This window comes from Lycium ferocissimum, chromosome 6 (genome assembly GCF_029784015.1).
Source record: "Lycium ferocissimum isolate CSIRO_LF1 chromosome 6, AGI_CSIRO_Lferr_CH_V1, whole genome shotgun sequence".
NCBI classification, from domain to species: domain Eukaryota; kingdom Viridiplantae; phylum Streptophyta; class Magnoliopsida; order Solanales; family Solanaceae; genus Lycium; species Lycium ferocissimum.
Window position 1 is genome coordinate 8,331,065 of NC_081347.1, and position 27,110 is coordinate 8,358,174.

At 33.7% G+C, this 27,110-nt stretch overlaps 4 protein-coding genes across 4 annotated transcripts; 2 read left to right on the plus strand and 2 right to left on the minus strand.

Moving 5' to 3' along the window:
- Window positions 1-2,026: 2,026 nt before the first annotated feature.
- On the plus strand, window positions 2,027-4,348 carry LOC132059186 (uncharacterized). The gene is made up of 2 exons (XM_059451726.1): window positions 2,027-2,299; window positions 3,458-4,348. Exon 2 carries the CDS (start codon window positions 3,472-3,474, stop codon window positions 3,643-3,645), a length of 174 nt encoding a protein of 57 aa, XP_059307709.1. The 5' UTR covers window positions 2,027-2,299; window positions 3,458-3,471; the 3' UTR covers window positions 3,646-4,348.
- A 691-nt stretch (window positions 4,349-5,039) lies between these two features.
- LOC132059187 (pentatricopeptide repeat-containing protein At3g53360, mitochondrial-like) lies at window positions 5,040-8,165 on the minus strand. Its single transcript, XM_059451727.1, has one exon. It carries the CDS (start codon window positions 7,825-7,827, stop codon window positions 5,728-5,730), a length of 2,100 nt encoding a protein of 699 aa, XP_059307710.1. The 5' UTR covers window positions 7,828-8,165; the 3' UTR covers window positions 5,040-5,727.
- Window positions 8,166-14,678: 6,513 nt separating this feature from the next.
- LOC132060614 (peroxidase 5-like) lies at window positions 14,679-16,221 on the plus strand. Its single transcript, XM_059453603.1, has 2 exons — window positions 14,679-15,056; window positions 15,167-16,221. The coding sequence occupies exons 1-2, from the start codon at window positions 14,817-14,819 to the stop codon at window positions 15,929-15,931; spliced, it is 1,005 nt and encodes a 334-aa protein (XP_059309586.1). The 5' UTR covers window positions 14,679-14,816; the 3' UTR covers window positions 15,932-16,221.
- Window positions 16,222-17,852: 1,631 nt separating this feature from the next.
- Window positions 17,853-19,292, minus strand: LOC132060615 (peroxidase 5-like). Its single transcript, XM_059453604.1, has 2 exons — window positions 18,995-19,292; window positions 17,853-18,884 (listed from the first exon to the last, which is right to left on the minus strand). The coding sequence occupies exons 1-2, from the start codon at window positions 19,232-19,234 to the stop codon at window positions 18,120-18,122; spliced, it is 1,005 nt and encodes a 334-aa protein (XP_059309587.1). The 5' UTR covers window positions 19,235-19,292; the 3' UTR covers window positions 17,853-18,119.
- Window positions 19,293-27,110: the final 7,818 nt, after the last annotated feature.

Consider the following 27,110-nt stretch of genomic DNA (forward strand, 5'->3'; position numbering starts at 1 on the left):
ATTACTAACTATATAGTATTGATTTATTACACAAAATAAGGGTGTAATAAATTTTTGGGAGTCACCTTACTAATTGATAAACAATTTATATGCACACGGCTATAGCAGGTTAATTTCATTACATCAATGGTAACATTAATCTGCTATAGCAGGTTACCAACTTTTTCATTTTTTTTTTCTTTCTATTTTTAAAATTTGCTCACTGATTTTTCTCTCTTCCCTTCTGGACCTGCCTACGCTCAGCAAAAATTGGGCACACGGCCCAGCTCTACATGAGTTGTGTTAGAGCCCGTTTGAATTGGCTTATAAGTTGGTCAAACCAGCTTATAAGTCATTTTTAACTTATTTGAGTGTTTGACAAAAATAGAAAACAACTTTAATTAAGTTAAAAAGTGCTTAAAATAAGCCAAAATCAAGAAGTTGCTCAACCACAACTTATTTTTTTTTGGCGTTAAAGCCATTTTGGTTTGATCAACAACTTTACCCTTTTACCCCTTATGTTTTATGTCAATTCCAATACTACCCTTACTTCTAAAACCCTTTAAACACTTTTATCCAAATACGTAACTGCTTATTTATAAAATAACTTTCAGCACTTATGCTTAAAAGCCACTTTTTTTCAGCTAATCCAAACGGGCTCTTAGTCTTAACAAAACAACAAATTAAGAATCATTTTTTTGGGCAGATTGTCCTTCAAAATCACTGATCTTTATTTTTTGGCCCTCAAATTGTTGGTCTTTAATTTTTGCCCTTTGCTTAAAAAAGTGACCGAAAATATCTCGAGGTTCTGGATTCGAACCCCGCTCAATTAAACAAAAAAAAAAAAAGAATTTCGAAGGACAAGGCTTTCAAGAAACCTCTACCTTAAGGCCTAACATTTGCCCAAAATTAGGCCTATTCGGGCAAAAGTTTGGCCTTAAGGCAGAGGTTTGCGAGATTTGCCTTAAGGCCTAATTTTGGGCAACTAAGGCAAACCTCTGCCTTAAGGCCTAAATTTTCCCTGAATAGACCTAATTTTACTATGAAACTCTTCCTTGCAATTTTTTTTTTTTTTTTTTTTTTTTTGAGCCAGGCTTCAAACCCAGAACCTCTGGATATTAGGTGAAGGACAAAAATTAAAGACCACCCAAGAATAAGGACAGTCGTGCAAATTTGGGCTAAAGCTCGAGGGGTCCCAAGGCTGCGGGAACTTAACTGGAGGCCCAAAACCATTAGGCCCACACCTGGTGAAGAAGGAACCTCGACTCCATTCAAGCGTGCCTATTGGGTCCAATTCCAACACACAATTTTTTTAAAAAAAAAATAAAAAAATCCTTCGATAGTCGACCTGCATTTTATCTTTGCTTCTTCCACCACTATAAGCCTCTATTTATCCATTAACCTCAGAATTACTTTGTTTCATGAAGAATTTCTGCCAGCCTAATTTTGAATGAAGAATTTAATTTCGCATGCATCAGAAGCATCTCTTCTTTAACATTGAAAATTTAGTTTCATTGTTAAAATATACAACATTAATGAAACATCAATTCCTAAAGTTCTATCCCAACGACAACCTAAAGATTCCACAATTTAAGATTGTACAGTAATTCTTTAGATACTTGTAGACAAAAGAAAAAAAAAAGTTAAAAATTTGTTAGAAAATGCATATGGATTACCGTTCACAATATCTAAAGTTTGAAAAGGACATAATTTGGTTACAGAATCAAAATTGTAAACAAAGTTTCAAAAGGACATAATTTGGTTACAGTAAAAGAATAGAAATATTTTTGGTTAGAGTAACTTCATAAAGAAAAGTTACAGTATACTTTTAAAGTTACCCTAATAATGTAAAAGATTTTGTACGTAGACAGGCACAAAATTTAAACTCGTATAGATATACATAAAATAAAATATAACTCAGATTCTGACCTTTATTTAATTTCCATGGGTATGGAATGAAGCATTTTGCATGGCACGTACGTGGACAGTCAAAAGATTTGCCACATTTCTAGTTAACAAACATGTATATATGTACGTGTCAATACATCACGCCGACCATACGTTCGAACTTTTGATTCTTATTTTTGTTCGATACTCCATATTGGAATGCATTTCTCTATCTCTTTTAAAGTGTCCCCAAAAATAATAAAGTGTCATTTTAATGACAACTCCACTTAGCTTAAGTGTTAGTTCAACAAAGAAAAGGTCGCCTGACGAGGAGGATGAATTAGCCATGGAGAAAGAAAAGCAAGAGGAGGAGGCTAGCCAGAGGGAACACCAACCACCATATATTTCGAGGATGCAACCACTTACAAAGGAAGTGTTACAACATCCATAATATATATATATATATATATATATATATGTGTGTGTGTGTACGTATAAGTATTTACAAATAATATACATCATTGTATTATCTTCTTGTTGTTCTGCTCGTTGCTACTGTCTTCTTTTTTTACCTTTCTTTTGCCTTTCTATCACCGTTTCACTACAAAAAAAATGGTAACTTGCGGAGGTTGAAAGTTGTAATTCGTGGAGGTTTTAGCGTCTTCTAATTATTAGAGGCTAAACCCTCCGCGAAATGCAACTTTCAACCCCCGCAAATTACCCATTTTTTTAAGTATTTTCAGACCTCACACTAAACTGATCGAGTTTGTTATTATTATTTATTAATAATAATATGATATTAGTAATATTTAAATAATCAGTAAAACTGATTTAGATAAGTGGCTTTTCTTAAAAGGTGTCTTTCTTCATATCTAAGGTAGTAACCAACTTATATTTAAATTTGATTTGAACGATTATGTTGTTTGAGAACAAAAAAGCACCCGTTGGGTGCCTAAGATGGAGAACAAGTTTTTGCCTATAAAAGGCTTTTGTGCAGAAGCCTTAAAATGACTTCTGAATGGCAATCCTCTTAAAATAATGTTTCTGTGTTCATACTAACAAAGCTGAGGAATAGTCATCTCTGGTAGTAGTTGACCCTTTATATAGTGTATTTAAATTTGTTATAAATATACTACCAACTTCGATCACTCTTTTTTTTTTTTTTTCTTTTCTTTTTTGAGTTGAGTTCTTGTAGTAGAAAAATTCAAAAAGTGTAACTTTAATTTCTAGAGTTTCTAGGGTAGGCATTGTATAATAATTGAATGATTTGTCTTTCATATTTGATATTTGATTAGCTCATCAATCAATACGTAATGGAACTCTTTTCGCTTTTCTGATTGATATATAAAACAATAGAATTAGGAAATACATTCTGAGGATAGAAGTTTCATTTAAGCATCTACATCGTGTGGATAGACTTTCCTTTAACCATTTACATTGTGTGGGAGAAATTACAATCTTAAAATGCCTAATGTACTCGTTCTGAATTTTTCATTAAATTCTTATTACTATTGTTTTCTCATTGTTTATCGACTTAACTTTGCTTGATTTTACTCCATTGGACTGATTTGAGTATTTCTACAACAGGAAGCATACGGTGGTGGCATGTATGGGAAGGATGATGAAACTCCGGCCACGAAAGTGGATAAGGCACCGGCAAGTGAAACACAAAGTGCTGATGGACCAAAGGAAGCAGCCTCTATTCAGCCGGAAAATAAACCTCCACAGTCTTCCGGCCACCGTGACATTGATATCACCGGACAATCCTACATTCAATAGCTTAGGATTGACAGGAGAGTCTAAACTTTGTTTGCACGGTTGTTACGTGTCGTTTTATAATGTATCGTGTTATATAGTATCGCGTTGTGTTGTACTTTATTGTATATACGGAAAAGGCTCAAATATGTCATCCATCTATCAGAAATGGCTCATTTATGTCACTCGTCAATAGTTTGGCTCATTTATGCCATCGAACTACAGGAAATGGCTAATTTATGCCACTCATCAATAGTTTGACTCATTTATGCCATCACCTGTTACCAAAATGACTCATCCATATCATATTTCATTAAAGCTGGTTTTACAATATCATATATGACATGTGGCCTCCAACTAGATTATGATTGTGGGTGGGTAAGGTGTATGGGTCGGATTTTTTATTAATTTGGTATTTAAAATTGGGCTGGTTTAATTAAACAACATAGACCTCTAATTGGAGGCTAGGTGTCATATCTGGTATTATAAAATCGGCGTTAATGAAAAATGGCATGGATGAGTCATTTTAATAATGGGAGATGGCATAAATGAGTCAAACTATTGATGAGTGGCATAAATGAGTCATTTCCTATAGTTAGATGACATAAATGAGTCATTTCCTATAGTTCGATGGCATAAATAAGCCAAACTATTGACGAGTGGCATAAATGAGTCATTTTTGATAGTTAGATGGCATATTTGAGCCTTTTTCGTTGTATATATTTTGAATCGTGTTATATTGTATTGTTTTTGTTGTACTTTATTGTTTTAATAAATACAATGTTTGGATAGATTGAATTGTTTTCCGTAGTTATATGATGTTACATATCAGCAATTTGATGGATAAACCTACAAGAAAAGTAGGCCACAGGGTAAAATTATTATAAGAGAGTAGTTAAAGAATAAAATACTATTAGTAGATGAGAATAACGACGTAATTGTTATAAAATGTGATTTGTCGTCGTTACATTATGAAAGATTTAATTTAAGTCATTTAATGATACGATGCTATAAAACTTAAAAGTACCAATCTCACATTCATGAGCGCCTTAGGACCGACACATGAGTCTCTTTGGGTGTTATAATGTATCGTATTATATTGTATTGTATTATATTTTATTATTTTAATAAAAATTATAATGTTTAGATAGATCGTATCGTTTTCGTTCTTAAATCAGATCTGGTAAGGAACGATAATATATCGTATTATATTGTATTGTATTATACTTTATTGTTTTAATAAAAATTATAATGTTTGGATAGATCGTATCGTTTTCGTTCTTAAATCAGATCAGGTAAGGAATGGTGTTGTAGTATGCAAAATAAAGTTGATTGGATTTTTATATATATGTGATGCAAAATGTTGTCTAGCTGGCTCTTGATTACCTTGAACTATACAAGTAAAACATCAACATTACCCGTCTGCAAAAGCCCTTTTCTATGGATTATTGAAGATCAAGGCCAAAAATTGGAAACAAAAGTTTATCCAGTTTAAAATCAAATACAAGTTTTGGATTATACACCGTATATCACATTTATTTTTAATGTAATGAACCAAATAAATCATAAGTATTAAAAAATCCAAGAATTATGAATCCCTGCATAATTTTGTCCACAAACCAAGCGAGCCCCTGGCATCAATGTCTCAGGGATGTTCAACTGGAGTAGACCCAAGAATGGATGTCTTGCTGACTAGCCTCAGGCAGAGCTCAAGCTTCCAAAATTTGTTTGACCTCTCAATAGTCAATCAACTATGCCTTAATAGCAAATTGGTTAAGGTCGATTAAATGAATCTTATTGCATCTACGAAGAGGATCGTCGTAGTTCTGCCTGCCAACTGACTGTAATCCTTCTCCTCTATTCGGGTTTGGGACCGAGTTTTCTTGAGGCATACCAAGTCATGGAGTTAGCCTTGTCGACCTCTCACATAATAAGATTTCAACCAAGAAGTTCCTCTGACTGAACCCTTTTTTTTTTTCTGTATCACTGTTGATTCTTCTAGTCTGATTATGAGTTATCCAAACACAGATGAAGATTCTTCGCTCTTCTTGCGTGTCACCTACCAATCATCGGTGGATGTATCTGTGCAGATACTATCTCTTATACTTAGTCCTCAAAATTCAACGAAAACACGAAATCAGGCATATAGCCTGAATCAAACAATTGGGCTGTCAAGCCAGTCAAAACTTGCTGCAGATAGCTTTCTTGAAGGGACATGATATGACATGCTGAGAATGTATACAATTTATTCTGCAGTTCAATCCAACTATGTCCAGTTGCCTTCTTTAATGCCTTCTCCTTTATCACCTTTCTAATCTTAGCTGTTTCATCCCACATCTGTAACTCCGCGTAAATGTTAGACAATACGATATAGGCTGAAGTATCATCTGGATCGATACTTAGAATCTTTTCAGCAGCATATTTTCCCAATATGAAGTCTCTGTTAGCTTTGCAACCGGACAATAGGCAACGCCACACTACCTTATCTGGTTCCCCTGAAAAGCTCTTTATAAAACCATAAGCTTCTTTCGTTTTTCCTTTTCGTGCAAACAGACTGACTATACAAGCCAAGTGATCGGTCCTCGGAATGGTTCCATGCACCTTAGTCATGCTAGTAAAGTGGTGAAGTCCCTCATCTAAAAGTCCAACATGTCCACAAGCAGATAATACTCCAAGAAATGTGATATCATTAGGTTTAACCCCATGGCTCTGCATCATAGCATAAATTTCTAAAGCTTCTTTCCCGAACCCATGTTGGGCATATCCGACAACCATGGTGTTCCAAGATACCAAGTTCTTCTCGGGAAGGATGTCGAAAACTCTACGTGCGTAACCAAGTCGTCCACATTTAGCATACATATCAACTAAAGCGCTGTCAACGACCACATTGGAATCAAATCTAGACTTCAGTACACGGCAATGGGTTTGCTTGCCCCATTCAATAGCTGGTAAATCTCCACAAATGCTCAAAATGCTAGAGTACGTGTATAGACTTGGTTCGAAACCCTCAAGCAACATCTCCCTGAGAAATCTCATAGCTTCTTCATACTGACCTGAGCTCACACATCCAGAAATTAGCGTATTCCAGCTAACAACATCATGTTCTTTCATTTCTTGAAAGAGGTTTAACGATTCCATAAACAGGTCGTTTTTGGAGTAAAAGTCCAATAAAGCATTCAATACGAAACTAAAGGAGTTGAACCCTAATTTTACAATCCGGCAATGGATCTGTTTCCCAACTCTGAGTTCTTTTACATCAACAAAAGCTCCAAGAACTGATGAAAATGTTCTCTCACTCGGTTTCAAGTCCGACGAAAGCAACATACAGAAAAGATCAATGGCCTCTTTTCCACTCCCTAACTGCACACAGCCTCCAATTACAGCAGTCCAAGCATGCAACTCCGGTGCCTCTGCCTCATCAAAAGCTCGACGTGCCAAGTCCAATAGACCACATTTTGCGTAAAAATTAATCAAACCAGTCACCACAAACTGATCCATACTCCCCAAACTAGACTTGACAATCAAACTATGAATTTGCATCCCAAGTTGCAAACTTTTTATCGCAGCAGAAGCTCCCAAAACGCTCCCACAGATAAACTCATTCACTATAACTCCTTTCCTCAACGCCAAAACGAACATGTTCAATCCTTCTTGATACTCCTCACAATGGAAATAACAAGAAATGAGAGAAGCCCAAGTAACAGAATTTGGTTCCATAATTCCATCAAAAACTATCCTAGCTGATTTCAACAACCCACATTTACCATAAAAGTTAACCAAACAGTTAGTTACAAAACTATTAAGGTTTTCCTCAGTTTTTAACATCTTTCCATGTAACTCTTTCCCTGTTTTTTCAGCTCTTAAGTTAGTACAACCTGATAAAGCAGCTACATATGTATAACAATTTGGAGCAAACCCATCTTCAAGAACCATTGATTTAAACCAATCCAAAGCTTTTTCAGACATACCCAAATGAGAATATGTGGAAATCAAGGTTGTCCAAGAAATGATGTTTCTTTCAGGCATTTTGTCGAACATTTGCTGTGCATCATTGAGTTGGTTGAGTTTTAAGTACATGGTGAGTAAGTGATTGTTTGTGAAAACATCTTGTTTGGACCCAAATTTGAGTAGTTGTGCATGGATTGCTTTGCCATTGAAGAGGGACTTTGAATTGGTGCATGCTCGAAGGCGTTGAGTAAAGGACATAGAAAGAAAATATACAGTAATAATGAAACTTCAAAATTTTAGATATGATAAATAAATTTAGGCTAGACAAGTAATTTCTTCAAAAAAAAATTGTAAACATATAAGTTTGCCAAAGATGTCAGAAAGTAGAGTTGTGACTACAAGAAGATTAAAATTCTAGTACGACCTTTTTATGGTTTTGATGACTTAGTATTTTTTAAGGAAATTGGCTCATCTTAATTAGGGGTCGTTAGGTAGTTTGGTTTGGAGGTGAGTTACCTAGGTATTACTTACCATGTTTGGTACTACTTAAGCCATACTTACCATGTTTAGTAGCCGGATAAAAGGTAAGTTATTCAAGTATTAAATTAAGGAAAAACATCATTGAATACTTCTAAAATATAAAATATTTACCTGTTCATACCTCCTCCCAAACTATTTCCCCTTCTATCCCCATCGGCTGGAAATATTTATTCGACATACCTCTCGGCCAAACCCCTTCCTCTGTGATTCTATCGCAGTATATTTATATATCACGATGGTATCATGAAGGACTAAGAGAAGGATTGAAATAGTCTTTCATGATACCATCTCAGTATATTTATATATCATGATGGTACCATGGTCCTAAGGAGTGTCTCAAGGACTGAAGCAGTCCTTCATGATACTATCACGGTATATGTATATAAGACGACGGTAACATAGAGGATTTTTTCGAGAAAAGTGTGTCTTTTTTAATAAATGAACATCTTCTCGCAAAATCAAGTCCTTCATCTTCAAAATCCAAACCATATTTCCGGTAATTGCCACGATAGTTGAACTTGAAAGAGCATTGAAATAATTTCTTGCAGTTCAAGACCTACGATTTAAACCTTTACAGTTGAAGAACAGTTGCAGGTTTGAAACCCTAATTTTTTATTTTTCCTATTTTATTCGAGTTCAATCTGTTGTTCTGCATGCCTTGTAATTGTGATTTTTCTGAGTTTACAATCATTGTACTAACAAGAGGACACGGGGGATCACTTTGGCTAGTTAAAATACTTTCCTTCAACTAAAAGTAAATCAGGGTCGCGATCCACTGGTACTGCCTCAAAATGGGTAAGAGGAGTAATTGTGGAGCCATAAAATGTTGAAGGACTAAGAGAAGGACCAACCATCTTCCATGATACCATCTCAGTATATTTATATATCATGAGGGTATCATGGAGGACTAAGAGAAGGGCTGAAGCATCTAGCATGATACCATCTCGGTATATTTATATACCATGTTGGTATCATAACTAGGGGGCATCTCGGGTAAATATTTTTAATTTTTTCTGGGGGTACGAATATAATAGGGGTATGGGCGGGTAATTATTTTGATTTGAGGGGCATCCGTGATCTTTTCCCTAAAATTAATACGGTGTTTGATTTGTAATTTAGAAACTCGCATAATTTATCCCGGCATGAAATAACAAACTCTCTCATAACTAATCACCGTATTACTAATATACTTGCATAACTCTAACCAGCTACCAAACTACCCCTCAATGTATAACTTATTCCGGAGAAAAATTTAACTTATACCGAGTATTTAATTCAAAAACTTATTCCGGATAAAAATAAACTTAAATCGAGTATTTAATTCAAGAGGTTAAAATTCTTCTCTTTTTGTCATATCTTTTTTTGGTTTTCCACTCGGTGTCCAGTGAAGCCCGACTATATCTTTGATTTGCGCCGCGTAGAGCCCCATTCGGGGTGGGGTGGGGGGGGGGGGGGGGCGCGCCTCCCTATCAAAAGTTTTTTCATACTCAGAGCTCGAACCCTAGACTTCTATTAAGGAAGGAGCAGCTTATCCGCTGCACCACATCCCTCTTTTTGTGATATCAAGATATCAAATGAGCAAATTCGGCTACATTTTGGTGGGAATAAAGTGGCTTAGGTCATAACTCTTCCAATGTTTACTTGGGTCTACATGGGCAAGTGAGTTTGGGAATTATAATCGAACCTACTAAGGCCTCATTTGTTTGCATTTAATGGAGGCCTGAATTTGAATTATTCAGACTTCAGCCCATTAAGTGCATTTGTTTTTTTTTTTTTTTTCAATTCTATCACTTATTGAGTCTTAAGAGGTCTGATTCGGTCAGATCTGGTACAAAGTCTGAAAATCGTTCAGACCTTTCCTTCTTTTTTTTTTTTTTTTTTTTTTTTAAAAAAAAATTAATTAAATGCTCCGCTTCCAATCTGTAACCGTATAGCAACTCTTGGACATCATCCACGACCTCCATCTCTCTTCTGCCTCCCACTTCATCATCGTCACCTCTTCCAATTAATTATTTTTAAAAAAAAAATATGTCCGACGTAAATTCATAGGAAGATGGTCCAGATAAATGCAATGGGTGAATCTGGTGTATTCGAGTGGTGATACTCTGGAAAATGGAGGACCGCCGTCGAATAAGGTGGTTCCGGAGGTAAAATGTGGTAGAGTGGAATTTGGGATTGAGAAAAAATGTGTGAAAACTTGAATCTGTTTTCTACTTTCTCTTATCTGAAACTGGAGCTTTTTAGGTTAAAAATTTAATGGAGGTTTGGAATTTCCAAAATTGTTTGGTTGAAATTATTGTGTCGTCGGCGGCGGAGAACTTGGTTCCGATTGTTGAAATTTGAATTGATGACTTCACTGAAAACAAGTGTAAATCATATCTCTGCAAACATTTTGTTTCTCCGTCTATAGTGATATCCAAATTCAAATTCAAGGATTCTATTTCTCTTTATTATGTTAATTAATAATAATAATTTTGATATAAGAAAGATTATACTTTCTCTGTCTAATTTATGTGATACAGTTCGCATTTCGAGAATAAAACTTCTTAATTTTGATGTGAATTCGGACATACAATAAGCTTTTGAAAATTAATTTACATACTCAAATTCTACATAAAAAGTACTATAAATCACAATAATTAATAATTTAAATTATTTAAATGACATACAAATAAAACGCGGTTAAAAAATTTGTTGTTCGACTCTCGAAACGTGAATTGTATGGCATAAATTGAGACAGAGGAAGTATATATTCAGACGCTTAAAAACAAACCGTCTTAATCATTCGGTGTTTAGATCTAGAGACAACATCTTAATCATTCAGATTCAGACGTCTTAATCTTAATGAAAACAAATGCAGCCTAAGTCAAGTTATTTTTATTTTTTATAATTCGCGTAACTACCAAACCAAATTAATAAAAAAGCCTTTTCTAGTATATCATAACTAGATTAGATTGCACGGGCCCAACACATGATGCATGTAATTTAAGGTGATCTATGTAAAAGTTAAATCTTGCTTGTTTGGGTCTAACTCTTAATTAGTTTGATCATTTTTATTTTTTAAGTAACAATTTTAGAACACCTCCTCTTAACTCTTCACATCAAATTCCGAAAGAGTTGAATACTCACTACATTCAAGCAAAGCGCAAAAAAAAAAAAAAAAAACCTTTGTTAAATAAAAAGCTTATTTTCTTAATTTTTTGTCTTACTTTAACTTCAACTAAACTTACTTTTATCTAGTTTTATTTTTTTTCCAGGTTTTCAAATGTGATCTAAACGAACTTCTCATTAATTCATCATTTTATATGCAAAACATTAGAAAATTTTGAATTACATTTTTTTCACGTGCACTTGTATAACAGTTTGCTAAAAATAAATTATAGTATTTTAAATTTAAAGAAATACTTTGCTCTTATTTTTAAGACAAAGCATAAAGAATCATACAATATATCCTTTTTAAATTGAAGTAAAATTCTTTTACACGTTTTGGGATATGGCGTTTAATTATTGAAATTTGGAAAACATTATTTGGAAACTTGTATTTTATATATTATTGAAAATAATATGTCTGAAAATTCTTGATTTAACTATTGAAGTTATATAAACATAATTTTGTTCAGATAGAAATGCAAGTGAAAGTTCAATATTGTTTTCAACCACATGCCTGGATTTTTCACGTGCACTTGTATAAAAGTTTGCTAAAAATAAATCATAGTATTTTAAATTTAAAGAAATACTTTGCTCTTATTTTTAAGATAAAGCATAAAGAATCATACAATATATCCTTTTTAAATTGAAGTAAAAAATTTTTACACGTTTTAGGGTATGACGTTTAATTGTTGAAATTTGGAAAACATTATTTGGAAACTTGTATTTTATATGTTATTGAAAATAAAATATATTTCTCTTAATGGAATTACTTATGGTGTTTATTATTTTAGACGTGTTTCCCTTTGAAAAAAAGCTATTCTATGCTTATTAAAAGTTATCATTACATAAATAATTTTCAATACAACTTCTCTACATGATATATGAAACATGTATTCTCATACACTCTTAATAATAAATCATAGTTAATCTATACATATTCTCACACTAATTTTTACCTAACTATGATAAATTAGTATGATTTATTTTAAGCTCGGATGTAAATAATTTTTTATCATAATAAGAGTTCCATCACCATAACATTTACCAGATTTATATCATTAAAATGATTCGAGAAGTTACTTCTATTTCGTTAAATATTCAAGACATTTTATATTATGTCTGAAAATTCTTGATTTAAATATTGAAGATATATAAACATAATTTTGTTCAGATAGAAATGGAAGTGAAAGTTCAATATTGTTTTCAACCACATGCCTGGATTTTTTTGGTTTAAATAATTATTAAAATATATTTTAAAAAATTTTCTTCCATTCTTAAACTTTGTGAGGGGTGGAGTAGTTATTTTGTACCGTAATCAAATGTGTAAATAAAAATTAATTCTAACTTTTCTTTGGACACACTTTCGCTACTCATTAGATTATAAAACAAAATTGAAGTTTTACCTCATAAAAAAGGAATAGAAATGAGTTTTGCACGGAATGCAATCCTCCCTAGAGAAATAGATAGCCAATAGTGACACAACATTTACGACCAAGCTTTGAGGCTCAGCGCATAAGCAAGCAATGCAGAGCTTTTGTGAAATTACTGTGATGCCCTTGATCGTCCCACCTCTTCACTCTTCTATATAGTAGAAATCATACCAAGCAAATACTAACACAAAAAGAATGTTTTTCATATGAGTCAATTTGAATTACAGAAACTCAAATTAGGCCAAGCTTTTAGATGGCTAACTTTGGCTATGCTCAAAATGATTTGCCACAAAGTGTACACCTAGCTTAATGCCTTAATCCCTCTAAGTTTGGACATATTGACCTATCATATTTTTATGGGCTAAATTTAACATTTCAATCCTACTTCTCAGACACATGGAATTTTTGGATTTGATAAAAGATAGAAATGTAACAGAACCCAAAATCATTTTGTGGACCTCAATAGTCGTGTGTTGAATTGAATTTTAATTAAGGACCTAACCGTTGAACATGTGACATTTAGGATCTTTTGTGCTATTTGCTCTTGGGGAAAACATTCTAGTTTTCGCGGTGCATGCTAAAAAATGTAGCAAAACTCTTGCAAATTTATCACTAATTAATATCCATATCTGGTTGGGGAAAAAAAGAAAATAGTGGGAGAATGAGAAGTAATTGGGAAGATTATTATGGGTGTTTTCTTGTTTTGGTACTTAAAAAATAAAAAAAAATAAAAAAAAGTGGCGCCGAAACTAGATTTCTCAGCTTGTGTGGCTTAAAAATGAGAAGTTCACTTTCACCATTCAATTTATTTTTTTACACCATTCAATTAACTCGGGAACTCATTAAGAAAAGAAGTTAAGTTCCTTTGTATTGGCATGAAGAATAGTAGTTTGTATGTTATGGTTGAGCACTCTCGAAATAGTATAGAATGATGCAATTTGCACGTATGCTTTATTTGATCTACTTGGTACTTTTTCTTCTTTAGAAGTGTAATAATATATGTAAGTACTTGTAAGAGGAATCTTTCTTTTTCTTCTAATTAAATCCAGACAAGCAAAGAATCAAGCTTTTTTCTTCTATTTTTCTTGCACTACTTGCTACAGAATAGGAATATTTGATTTTGTGGACTAAGTTTAACAAAATACTAACAAGATGAAAGAGGAAAGTCAAATTCTCATTTGCAAATTAAGAAAGCTATCACAATGAGTTGACACGACAGTGGGGCAATGCACCAACATATCTTACACATACGGGGGACCAACTAATCAAATAAATAAGCCAACTCAATCTCCAAGTGAAACTTGTTTTTCCAGCACCATATTAGAAACCAGAAATTACCATTTCGATTTTATGCACGATACTAATAATGATTCTTTATTCAATCATCTCTGCCAGCCTATCATGAGCACTATTCTTCACCCTTTGTTTCATTTTAAGGGGCAGTATTTGACTGAACATGTAATTAAGAAAGATATACTTTTAAAACTTGTGATTTTAAATATATCATGAGATTTCAGTGGCCAAAACAGCATGCTATTATAAGGACAGGAGTGGACCTTAGGGAGTGCAAGGGGTTCATCCGAACCTTCACTTTACATTGTATATGTAAGGTCAAAATTACTTTTTATGCATATATAACATATGTTGAATTCAACTTCTTTATATTTCAAATCCTTTGGTGAAAATTATGGCTCCACGGCTAACTAAGCGTAAAATGAGAAGTTTAAAATTGAATTGTTTTCAAATACAAAAAATATCATTCTCTTTAAAATGTACTAATACAATATATAATGCCACTTAAAATGGAACAGAGCAAGTAAGGCCGGAATTAAGGGAAAATAGAGCGTCAACCTATATAGTTCATGGATGACATAATAAGGTGGTAGCTGAGGAATTCATCAAAGGTCAGACAAGCTCAAGAATGCTTCAAAAACGTAGTTGGCATTAGAGGCAATCATTTTCGTTTTGTTCCATAAGAACTGTTCCTTCTAAAAATATAGACTTCTTCACTTAATTTCTCAAACTATAAATACTTCAACAATGTTCTTAAGTTATATCCATCCCTTGAGTAGAGAGTCAATTAAGAAAAAGCCAAAGTGTCTATAGCTATTATTGAATCATAAAATCATGGATTCCAAAGGCATCAACCTTTCAGTCATAGCACTTTTTGCTTACCTGATTTTATCATTTTCAACATCTATTCTTGCCTATCGAACACCATGGCCACCAATTAAAGTAGGCTACTATAGATATAGTTGTCCACCTGCTGAAGGCATTATTAAAAATGTTGTTAACAAAGCTGTGTCTCGTAATCCAGGCATTGCTGCTGGCCTTATCAGGTTACATTTTCACGATTGCTTCGTTAGGGTACGTGTGAAATCAATTCTCCAACATGAATATGCACGCTAATATTTTCATTTTCTTAATTTGATTATTGCATTATTATCTTAAGCTAACATGTCATGTACTTTAATTAGGGGTGTGATGCATCCGTATTATTGGATGGACCAACTTCCGAGAAGGAAGGTATTCCCAACAAGAACAGTTTACGAGGTTTCGAGGTGGTTGATGCTGCCAAAGCACAACTTGAGGCTGCATGCCCTGGAACCGTCTCGTGTGCAGACATACTTGCATATGCTGCTCGTGACAGTTCCTACAAAGTTGGAAAAATATACTATGATGTCCAAGCTGGACGTCGAGATGGGCGTGTTTCTATTGATTCTGAAACATTGGCCAATCTTCCTTCTCCATTCATCGGTGCCAGGGAACTCATCCAGAATTTTGCCAGAAAAGGAATGTCAGCTGATGAAATGGTAACCCTTTCTGGCGCGCATTCCATTGGTATTGCTCACTGCGCAGTGTTTGCTAACCGTTTGTACCCTCAAAACAATCAACAAAATCTGCCAATTGATCCTGAATATGCAAACTTCTTGAAGTCCATTTGTCCACCAGAAGCACTTACAAATGGGACAGCAGTTGCTAATCCTGCAAACCTTGATGTCTTTACACCAAACAAGTTGGATAACAAATACTATTTGGCTTTAAAGAGTCAAAAGGGATTGTTGGTTTCTGATCAAACATTGATGGCACACCCTACAACTGCTAAGATGGTGAACTTCAATGCTAGATATGGTTCGGTTTGGGCAAAGAAGTATGCAGCTGCAATGATTCATATGGGTACTTTGGATGTTCTCACAGGTCGAAAGGGAGAGATCAGGAAGAATTGTCACTTCGTGAACTAATATGATCTCTACGTGTTGCCTTCCGAAATTGAGAAGGTTTTCAGCACTATTTCAACTTTTTCATCCAACTAAAGCTACTAGGATGGTTCAATTCTTGCCCAATTGCTTTTGCTTTTTTTCTTCCAAATATTTGTCCAGTTGTATTTGTTTTTTTCCGAATATTTGTCCATTTGTATTTGTTTATTTCCTAATGTTTGTTGAATTGATTGAAGGAGTTTTTTGAACAATTCTTATAAGTGATTCATATAGTTAATGTTGGAATAGAAATTTAGATGAAGACCATTATCTTCCTAAAATCTATTATGTCGAATCCTCAAAAGATAATAAAGTAGATGCAGAAGAGATCATTGAAAAGCAGATGAATGTTTTCTAATGTTATCACCTAGCCTACAATATTAAAAATTAAATCAGGTGATACCCCTGGTGTAAATAAGACAAGTTCAGTCGCAAGCAATTGAAGAGTTAGTTTGAAACTACGGAAATGCATATGATTTCCCTAGGCTTCAGTAACAAAAAGTTTGATGTATTCTCAGGTTTGTACGACATATATAACTGGATAAGAGCCAAATACCTTCTATAAGGACCTAATATGACAAGACAAATATTTTTGTTAGCTAGCTGTATAGGTAGTCTAATTTTTGCTGAGGGATGGAATGTCTGCTTTTCTAGCTTCACCTCCCTCTTTTTGAAGGATAAAAGTTTTATCCTTGTATTGTAATCAAAAGTTAAGGCCAAGTCCACCTCATGTGTACTTTCTTCCTGATTTATAACAACCCATACGACCTTGGAAATTTCATTTAAAAAAAATACTATTGCGTACATTGTTAAAATGCTAGGCATATCGATATTAAGCAATCTGAGAATTGATCACTGAAAAGCAGCCAAATGAGTCATGTGGAATATATTTATAAGGAGAATAAAATGTCACATACTCACATACAAAAGTTTGAGTAAGTTAGAAATATTTGGATATCCAGACATCGATCGGCTTTGTTGGATATTGCTAAGATAGTGTGATATCTATATCGGGCTACATGTACCTACTTGTTGATAAACTATTTCCTTGAAGTGTTAAACACTCTCGTTGCTAAAAGAGTTTCCATATCGTCCGTAGCACCTTTTCTTAAATTGTCTTCTTTGATAAAGTGGGAATATGGACAAATAGAGACATATAGGAGCATAAATGATCTTGTCCAGATGTTTTTTTTGCCAAGGTAAATGTGGTGCAGGTGAACGGAGGCAGTGGATATTGTGGTAGACGTTTCATTCGTTGTGTTCTTCACTACCGTTACATGGGGTCAACATTTCAAAATTAGCCAGGTTAATTAAGTTCTGACCATAGTTGCAAGCTTGCAACCTATCTCATATTTGGCGGCCCTTGATCACAAATTAGATAATTTTAAGATAAGTAGGAAAAAAATGAATTTCGGCTAGGTTGAAGCTGGTATGGCCACAGGTATGCAGCATTCTGATCGATTCAATTGGCGGTCATTCTGATTTGGCAGAAAGGTGACAAGCACTGATCTTTCTATCTGGTTAGTGTACAAGGGTGAGGCGAATCCACACTATGGTAGAGAGAAAATGAAGAGATTGGGGGGAAAAAATAGATCTTTCACATGTCACTCGCTCAAATTAAAATTATTGTATTACAGATACGATGGCATGTCAGCAGCGTGCATTTTTTGCAACAAGCCATCCTACCAGGCTTTCAATAGGCACAACTTGACTTGAATTCAGATGTTCAATATATAGGTACAAAATCTTGGTTCAGGTATTTAAATGAAAAATTTTAACAAGTTTATAGTGATGTTGACGTGTTCTGTCTAGTCAATTTTAAGGGAGCTTGTAGCCTTTTAAATGATCTTTTTAATATATAAATATACTCCAATTGTTTTAAGTTTATGGTTTTCATTTATGGATATTTAATTTTGAGGCAATGTCTATAAAAGTAAAGTATTAAGTTGGACAAAAACTTATGCTACATAAATCATTAAAAATTATTCAATAAAAAAAAATCCTTTCAATCAATTGGATAAACATTAGGAAAAAACAATTACACAATTGCACCAACATTGGGAAGAAAAAAGCAAAACAAATATTGAACAAGCATTGAACCATCCCTGCAGCTTGAATAGGATGGAAACGTTGAAAATACAATGAAAAGCTTTTCAAAAGATAGACATGTTAATTAGTTCACGAAGTGACAGTTCCTCCTGATTTCTCCCTTTCGGCCTGTCAGGACATCCAAAGTACCCATATGAATCATTGCAGCTGCATATTTCTTAGCCCAAACCGAACCATATCTAGCATTGTAGTTCACCATCTTAGCAGTTGTAGGGTGTGCCATCAATGTTTGATCTGAAACCAACAGTCCCTTTTGACTCTTTAAAGCCAAGTAGTATTTGTTATCCAACTTGTTTGGTGTAAAGACATCAAGGTTCGCGGGATTAGCAACTCCTGTCCCATTTGTAAGTGCTTCTGGTGGACAAATGGACTTCAAGAAGTTTGCATATTCAGGATCAATTGGCAAATTTTGTTGGTTGTTTTGAGGGTACAAACGGTTAGCAAAAACAGCACAATGTGCAATACCAATGGAATGCACGCCAGATAGGGTTACCATTTCATCAGCTGACATACCTTTTCTGGCAAAATTTTGGATGAGTTCCCTGGCACCGACGAATGGAGAAGGAAGATTGGCCAATGTTTCAGAATCAATAGAAACACGACCATCACGGCGTCCAGCTTGGACATCATAATATATTTTCCCTACTTTGTAGGAACTGTCCCGAGCAGCATATGCAAGTATGTCTGCACATGAGACAGTTCCAGGGCATGCAGCCTCAAGTTGTGCTTTAGCAGCATCAACCACCTCGAAACCTCGTAAACTGTTCTTGTTTGGAATACCTTCCTTCTCGGAATTTGGTCCATCCAATAACACCGATGCATCACATCCCTGATTAAAGCACACGACTTGTTACCATAAGATAATAATGTAATTATCAAATTAAGAAAATAAAATTATTAACAAGCATATACATGTCAGAAAATTAATTTCATACGTACCCTGACGAAGCAGTCGTGAAAATGTAACCTGATAAGGCCAGCAGCAATGCCTGGATTACGAGACACAGCTTTGTTTACAACATTTTTAATGATTGCTTCAGCAGGGGGACAACTATATCTATAGTAGCCTACTTTAATTGGTGGCCATGGTGTTCGATAGGCAAGAATAGATGATGAAAATGATAAAATCAGGCAAGCAAAAAGTGCTATAACTGAACGATTGATGCCTTTCGAATCCATTCTTAATTTTGAGGCTCAAAGTTGCTATAGACTCTTTGGTTTTTTCTTAGTAATTGGCTTTCCAGTGATGGATAACTTATGAACATTGTTGAGTATTTATAGTTTGAGAAACTCCTTGGAGGAACTATTCGTTTTAACAATTTAACACATGATTGGTTGTATAATGCCAACTGTATGGTTGATGCATTCTTGGGCTTGTCTGACCTTTGAAGAACTCCACAACTACCATCTTATGTCATCGACGAATAGGTTGACATTCTTTTTATTCTTAATTTTTTTTCAAGTTACCAATTAGACCTAGAAAAAGATGTAAGAAAATAGAAAAAGATTACAATTTGAGTTGTGTGAACTATTCTATTTCCTTGGTAATTGCTTGTGCTCATAAGAGTCATAGGTATGATAGGTTATCACAATTGCTAGAGTATTATGTACGTACTAATGCATTCTACGTTTCAATTTATATGACATAGTTTGAATTGAGACGGAGTTTAAAAAGGACATGAAAACTTCTGAAATTTGTGGTCTTAAACATGTCAAAGCATCTAAGGTGACTAGCTTTTTTTTTTGTGAAAAGAAAGCTTTATTAATCACCAGAACAAAAACAAAGAACTCTACTCTGCCAAGGAGACTAAGTCTATAAAACTTTTGGAACTTGTATATGACACAACAGTTATATGGTTATAAAAGCTTCTCATCAAGGGTAAAGCGGAAAGTGTAAAATTAGTTATTTCCAAATTTAAAAGTATGTCATTTTTTTGTGACGAACTATATAAACTAGAAAGTATGTCACATAAACCGAAATAAACAAGTATTATTCTCCCTCCTTTGTTCTCTCTAGAAGAAATTCGAAATGGTAATTTTTTGTTTTTCATTTGACTGCAGAATATATTGTGTCTGTACTGGAAAAACAAGTCCCACTTGGAGATTGAATTGGCTTGCCTATTTGATTAGTTGGTTGCATGTATGTGTTGTATAGTATATTTGTGCATGTCCCATATGTTATAAACAACGCATTAAGATAGCTTTCTTAGTTTGTAAATACGGGTTTGACTTTCCTCTTTCCATCTTGTTAGTACTAATTTTCTGATATTTAGTCCACAAGCTCCAATATTCCTATTCTATAACAAGTAGAGTGAAACAAAAATAGAAGTAATTAAACTTGATTCTTCCCTTTTTAGATTAACAAAAGAAAAGAAAGAGTCTGATTAATAATGTCTAAGAAGAAAATTAGAACTACCAAGTCGAAGTAGATTAAATTAGGTATATATGTGCAAATTGCATCATTTAGTTATATGATCTAATATAGCATGTAGGTTCTAGCGATGACTCATTGTATTCTCTACTATTTGGAGAGTGCTCAACCATAAACATATAGGGGCGACAAATGCCGAATACATGGGCAATCTCTTGAACTTGCCAAGAATTCATTTAGACACTGGAACTAAAACTTGTTCAGATTGATCAGCACTTGAACGCATGATAAAGTGTTCTTATTAGACACTTTCTGCTCAAATTTTGAAAAAATTTATGCTAGTGTTTTCAAACGCCGCCTCCTTTAATTATACGCAGTAACCTCAATAAGCTATAAAACCTCAGCCCTGTTTCAATTGAGGTTGATGTGTATAAATAAAGGAGGTGACATGTTTTATAAGGTTAATTATCTACATAATAGGCGCATGAGAACACGCACAAAAGTTTTAAAAAAAATTGAGCTGGAAGTGCCTAATAGGAACAATAATCATGTGTTCAGGGGCTCAATTGAAATATATTGTAGTTCAAGTACTGTTTAAATGAAATTTACTGGCAAGTTTTAAGGGGCTTTCAATGTATTCCGCCAAAAACATGTTCATGGATCTTAAGAACACCTATCTGAAATAGATAATGCAGTTACGCCTGAAGGAATTTGACTTTTTTCCTAGAAATTACACCCAATGATCAAACTTTTGGTCCCGCTTGCCCTGTAGGCAAACCTTCAAGGTCAAATGTTAGAGTTTTGCCCATTGGAAAAAAAACATACCATTAAACTTGAAGTTTTGCCTATGAAGCAAGCAGAGTCAAAATTCAAGACCACTCACCTCCAAAGCCATTCTTATAATATCACCCACCTTTTCTTAGTGAGTTCTTGTTAACAGAGGCCCAAGTTCTGTATAGCAGTCCAGATATATAGCAGGCCCAAAGTACTGTTGTAATTAGCTCTTACACTTGTAGCCAGTATTTCATTTGTATTTTGTCCATTCTTGCAATTTGTATCATGACATGTATATAATAGATTCATTTTCTGATCTGATGAATAACAAATATATATCCTCTTTCTTCTCTCTATATCTCTATATTAGGGTTTTTCTCTTCCAATTTTATTTTGGCAATTCAATTTGTGTGATCAAACAGTTCCCAAATGATGAAAGTGAAAATCGGAGTCAATAATCATGCCAGTGTCCAAGCATTTTAAACCATAGAAGCTGAAAATTATAGTTAATTGTAATGACTTGGACGTTGAAAATATGTTTGTGCTTATCGAATGTCTTGTAAACTTCGAGAAGATACACATTTCTTTACTTAATTATATCTTCAACGAGAGTTCTTAGGTGATTCTTTTTCATAGGTCAATCATGTGAAAGTTCATTTTAAACATAAATGGACATGAGAAATGATGCCACATAAATTGAAATCTAAAGTTCTACGGGCACTAATACCGAGCATGAGTGCCACAATATTTGTGTGTCTTATAAGACTTTTGACACTTAACGTCAAAAATATTCTATAATATCTGTGTGGCTAAAAACTCTTCTCATTAAAGGTAAAACAACAAGTTTTCGAATTCTTTTCAACTTTAGAAAAACTTGTCAATATTTTCATAACAAACCAAAAAAAAAAAAAAAAAATTGGCAGTCACATAAATAGAAAGGAGTACTTTTTTAGGATATAAAACTCTCATTTTCTTAGGACTAGTAATTTTGGGAAAGCTCTTTAGTTTTGCTTCATTTGAACTCTTAAGAATTCTTAGCCTAGAGTGTTAATAGCAAGACGTTCCACATATTATGAAAAAAAATGCTACAGTACAATGGGAAGAGGTGAACCCAATTGGACAGTTAATAATGATCAGCTAGCAACGAGATTCCAAATTGTAATCAACGTAATTTGATTTTTTGAAATGAAAGATTGAACAACTATTAAAGATAGAAATGACTATATGAATAGATTGTTCCTTTATGTAAGATAACAGGACTTGCTATCCACATTACAAGAAAATTACCAAATGCAGAAAATTAGAAAGACAATTATTTCGTCTCTGATTAATTGTTACATATCACACTCTGCTATAGTCATAAAGTTGCATAAATCATAAGCATGGTTTAAGTTTTCACTACATTAAGCTATCATCAGGCAAGAACGCTTTTCATGGCTTTTCATGGCTTTAGTTCCCACTCAAGTGTATCTGTTGTGCTTTTCTTCTCAGGCTTTTCTTCTAGGGCTTTGCGCTGGCTTTGTTTCGGGTACGCTTGTGTGTGTCCAGCTTTTCTTCTGTGGGCTTTTCTTCTACGGGCTTTGTTTCTGCGGGCTTTGTTTCGGGTACAGTGGTCTTTGGTCTTTTGTCTTCTGAAAAGAAGTCTTCTTTCCAGTCTTTAGCAAATTGAAAACAGCTTAAGTTCAACATTTCCCTTTACTGTCACTTTTTGCTCCTTTATATCGATGTCAAATGATTCAACACCTACAATATATTCGTAGAGAACATTTGAGTCAAATTAGTTGTTCACAATATTACTCGCTTCATTTCACTTTATGCATACACTCAAGGGCAAATGTTCTGTTTATAGTACAGATATGTTCCGTTTGTAGTACGTATTTGGCAGAACCTAATGACTTTGATCCAGATCATTGTATTTATCATTAAAAAATCATCTGATATGTACAAATTATAATTTCAGAAATGACAGATTATATATTTAGAAATTCTAAGCAACATATATAGGTGTCAACTGTAACAGGCTAGGATAACAAGGATAAATGTAGCAAAGGATAAAAAAGCAAATATATATTTTGTAAATGTACCTTCCATTTTGCCCAAAACCCTGTTCACAGCTCCGACACAGCCTTGGCATGACATGCCAACCTTGAGAACAACGGTCTGCCATATCATTTAGGGAAAAAAGAAGTTTGATCAAGATTTTGAAGTTTAATCTTTATACACTGATAATTTTATGTCACATAAAAGATGATTATGTAACTATTCATATATAATGAGTGGTTAATAAGTGGAACATTATATGTTACAACATTTTACAATAAAGGTATAATTAAATAATGGGATACACTTTTAGTCATTCAGTTATTAATAAATTCTTATTTTTGTCTTTGTGATATTTGACCGACACATTTAACCTTTTATTTAATTTAAATGTATGCTTTTGGTCCCTTTAGATAGTATATATGTTATATACATTGTACTATCTGTAGAACTATATAACCATCAAATATGAAGTACCAATACAATCTTATCGTAACACAAGAGTAATTAAGTAGTGGAATGGTGAATAATTATGAAAAAAATTGTGAATATTCACTAGCAACAGAATCAAACGTGGACATTTCATAATTAATTAAAAGTAAATGTACTTAGTAAGATATCACAATGCCCAAAATCAAAATTTCTTTAATAATTGAGGGATCAGTTAACCCTCAAACAATTGTCAGTGTATGCGAGTTAAATCCTTAGTCAATTAGGTGAGTATAGCAATGTAAGAGTGAGCTTTCAAAGGATTTATCAATTTTAATAGTATTGCAAAGACTCGAGAGAGTCAACTCATCTCTGCCTCAATTAACAAAAAGGGAAAAGGATTGGTTTGGGGGGTAATCCTATTTCATTCTTTGTAAGTTTCTTCGATCAAATTCATTAATCCAATGATAATTGATTAGTTTCGGGGAAACTATGCTTTAGTGAAAAAAAAATCAGCACTGACAATTGTTTTCAGACAGACCAATTGGTCAACAAGAAAAACATTCACCACAAACCCATAATTGATCAATTTTAAGCTCCAAAGAGAGAAGATTGTCTTTGATATATAGATCATTAACAAAACTAGCTACTTTAAATTTATAATTCACACCAAGAACTCTTTTTTTTTTTTTTTTTTCATTCCAAGTCATGATCTTATTACCATTTGGGTTTGCAAAATTCACACCAAGAACTCAGCTCAAGTGAGAAAGTTTAAATCAGAATTTGAGTTATACAATCACAACTTCATCAAGCCCTTCAGAGAATCCCAAGATTATTGTTGGCTTAAAATAATTAATTAGCAAAACAGACAACATGAGTATAAATGGAATATTATCAACACATGATCTAGAAAAAATAATGAAGAGTTAAAAAAAGGGGTGGGGGGGGGGGGGGGGCGGGGGGGGTTGTACATACCTGAGACATGATGATGAAATTTTAGGATGAGAAGAAAAAACTGAAAGAGATCTTGCTTTCCTATGAAGAAAAAATATATTTGGCCTTTGAAGTTATGGTAGAGTTGAGCATGTCAAAGTCTATTTATAGAACAAGAAAAAGGGTCAAAAGTATACAATATACTTTAATTCTTTTTCGTTCCAAGTGTTACGTTGTTTTAGTAATTCAAATTCTATTCAGAATCTTTGGACTTTGGCAAGTTGCTTATTACTCCCTCTTATTTTTTCTTTTTACTCCCTCCATCGCCCCTTAAGAAACTATTTATTAAATTCCCTTATTTATTATGTTTTAAAAATTTAAGTCCGACCTAGTACATTATGTAATTACTTAATGATAAGGGTGATTGTAAAAATAAAAAATAAAAATTCTCTTTTGATTTGTTAAAGTGGACGAGTAAAAATGATAATCTATTTTTAATATAAGAGACAGGTAAAAAGGAACAGAGGGAGTAGTTTTTAAAAGAATGCATCTGTTTATATTTAGCAAGTTTTTCCCTCACTGTTTTGGATACTTGGTGAATCTTAGTAGCTCAGTTGGTTGGCTACCTGAATTTTCACCTTATTAGTGAGGGTTCGATTCCCCACCGCGTAATCCCCTCTCCCATTTCCCCGACCCCTACCCCCAATTTTAAAAATAAAAAAAATAAGTTTTTAGTTCTAATTTTTTACTGTTAGTGACGCTTTCTTGTAGGCATGACATATTCTTAAAGCCATAAAATTCTAGTATTGGAAGAACAAATAGAGGGGAGGGTAAAATCGGTTAGGGGTGGTAAGGTGGCATCTTAGCGTGACATTCACCTCATTAAATGTTAGTATCACGTAGGATTGGATGTCCACATTAGACAACTTTAACAGAGGATGGTATATTTGAACCAATTTAACGGAAGAAAGATATATTTGAACCAATAATATAAGACATGAGTATATTTAGACTCAAAGTATAATGGGAAATATATTTGGCTCTTTTCCAATAGTACAGGGGTATATTTGGCCCTTTTCCGTAATATAAATAAGAGAGAATATATACCAAGAACCTATGGAGTAATAATGTTGTTGAAAATGTGTAGATGTGACTGGGCACTAGGGAGGTAAATGAATAGTAGCTAGTGGTTAGTTGGTTGGGTGGACCAAATTATTATAAGTACCAAATATTATCATGTTCTTACGTAACGTAAACGCATGCGTAGCCTCGTCCTTTTTATCTTTTCTTTTCTTTTTCAATTGATTTTTGGACATGAATCTCTTTTCTTCTTCTTTTTTGGGACTAGTAGTCGCTCCTAGTAATTTTTGGGGGGCTCTTTAGTCTTTATTTGCTCCTTTTTGTTATGAAAATGTTCTTTATATAATGATAAGTAAGGAAATCATTAAATAATTTTCAATTCTTAACGCATATCTCTTCATGATTGAACTATACTAAGGACATAGACGTATGAGTCAACCATAAGAAATATAGGAAATTGACGATTTTTTTTTCATAATAAGAAATTTATTGTTGGTGTTGTCGACTCGAATGGACTTTGATAAAATGAAAAAATGTCTATTGCAGAGGAGGATTTGGTCATAGAAAGGAGACTATGAGAATTGACTCACACTTATTTTAGGCAAGACTCGTGTCTATACCATTACAATTGCACATCTTTGTGGTGGGTATGAGTTATAATTAAGACTGATTTTTTGTTTAACCATCAAATATTAAAAAATTACTGACTCGATTAAGTCGGACTCGCGTTATATAAGACTCACTAATTAAAGGGGAAACACTTCATCTAGGAGATCTTTTCATTTTCATATGGCTCGAAGCCAAGATTTTTGGATAAGAGTGGAGCTCTTATTTCGGGGCAGATCTATAATATTAGACTATTAGGTATAGATTTATGTGAAGTCAATAATTTTTGTTTAAAATCCTACATTTGTATTAAAACTCGCATAAGAATATTCAGCTCGGAACCCAGTTTATTGTTATGGTTATTATTGTATACTTTCCTTTGTAAGTTGACCAAGAAAAATTATTCTTCTTTATTTAAAAATAATTTAATTTTAAGACTTTCCATTTACCTTTAATGAGATATCTGAATCACACAAATCCATGACTTATTTTAGACCAAAATTTTTAAAATTCTTTCTTTCTTTCTTTCTGGAAACTTCATGCTTGGTCAAACACCGATATATAAATTAAAACGGATGAAACATTAACTTGAAATCGTTGTAAAATTCATAAACTTCAAATTTTTGAATCTCTCTCTCGATAGTCTCATCCATCCCACCATACCCTTGGCAATATTATAAGGTCATATTCGTCCAAAGGTTTTTGCTTTTCATTTCTTTATAGTTTTTGGGGGTCACCAACTGTTAGAAGATTCCATTGGACGGCGTATTGGGTATTGGTTGGACCAAACTTACATTATCACTCTAACGACATTAAGATATG

Coding starts and splice junctions, on each gene's coding strand:
- LOC132059186 (XM_059451726.1), top strand. CDS start 3,472: ATGTATGGGAAGGATGATGAAACTCCGGCCACGAAAGTGGATAAGGCA.
- LOC132060614 (XM_059453603.1), top strand. CDS start 14,817: ATGGATTCCAAAGGCATCAACCTTTCAGTCATAGCACTTTTTGCTTAC. Junction 15,057..15,166: donor TTCACGATTGCTTCGTTAGG/GTACGTGTGAAA, acceptor TACTTTAATTAG/GGGTGTGATGCATCCGTATT.
- LOC132059187 (XM_059451727.1), bottom strand. CDS start 7,827: ATGTCCTTTACTCAACGCCTTCGAGCATGCACCAATTCAAAGTCCCTC.
- LOC132060615 (XM_059453604.1), bottom strand. CDS start 19,234: ATGGATTCGAAAGGCATCAATCGTTCAGTTATAGCACTTTTTGCTTGC. Junction 18,885..18,994: donor TTCACGACTGCTTCGTCAGG/GTACGTATGAAA, acceptor TGCTTTAATCAG/GGATGTGATGCATCGGTGTT.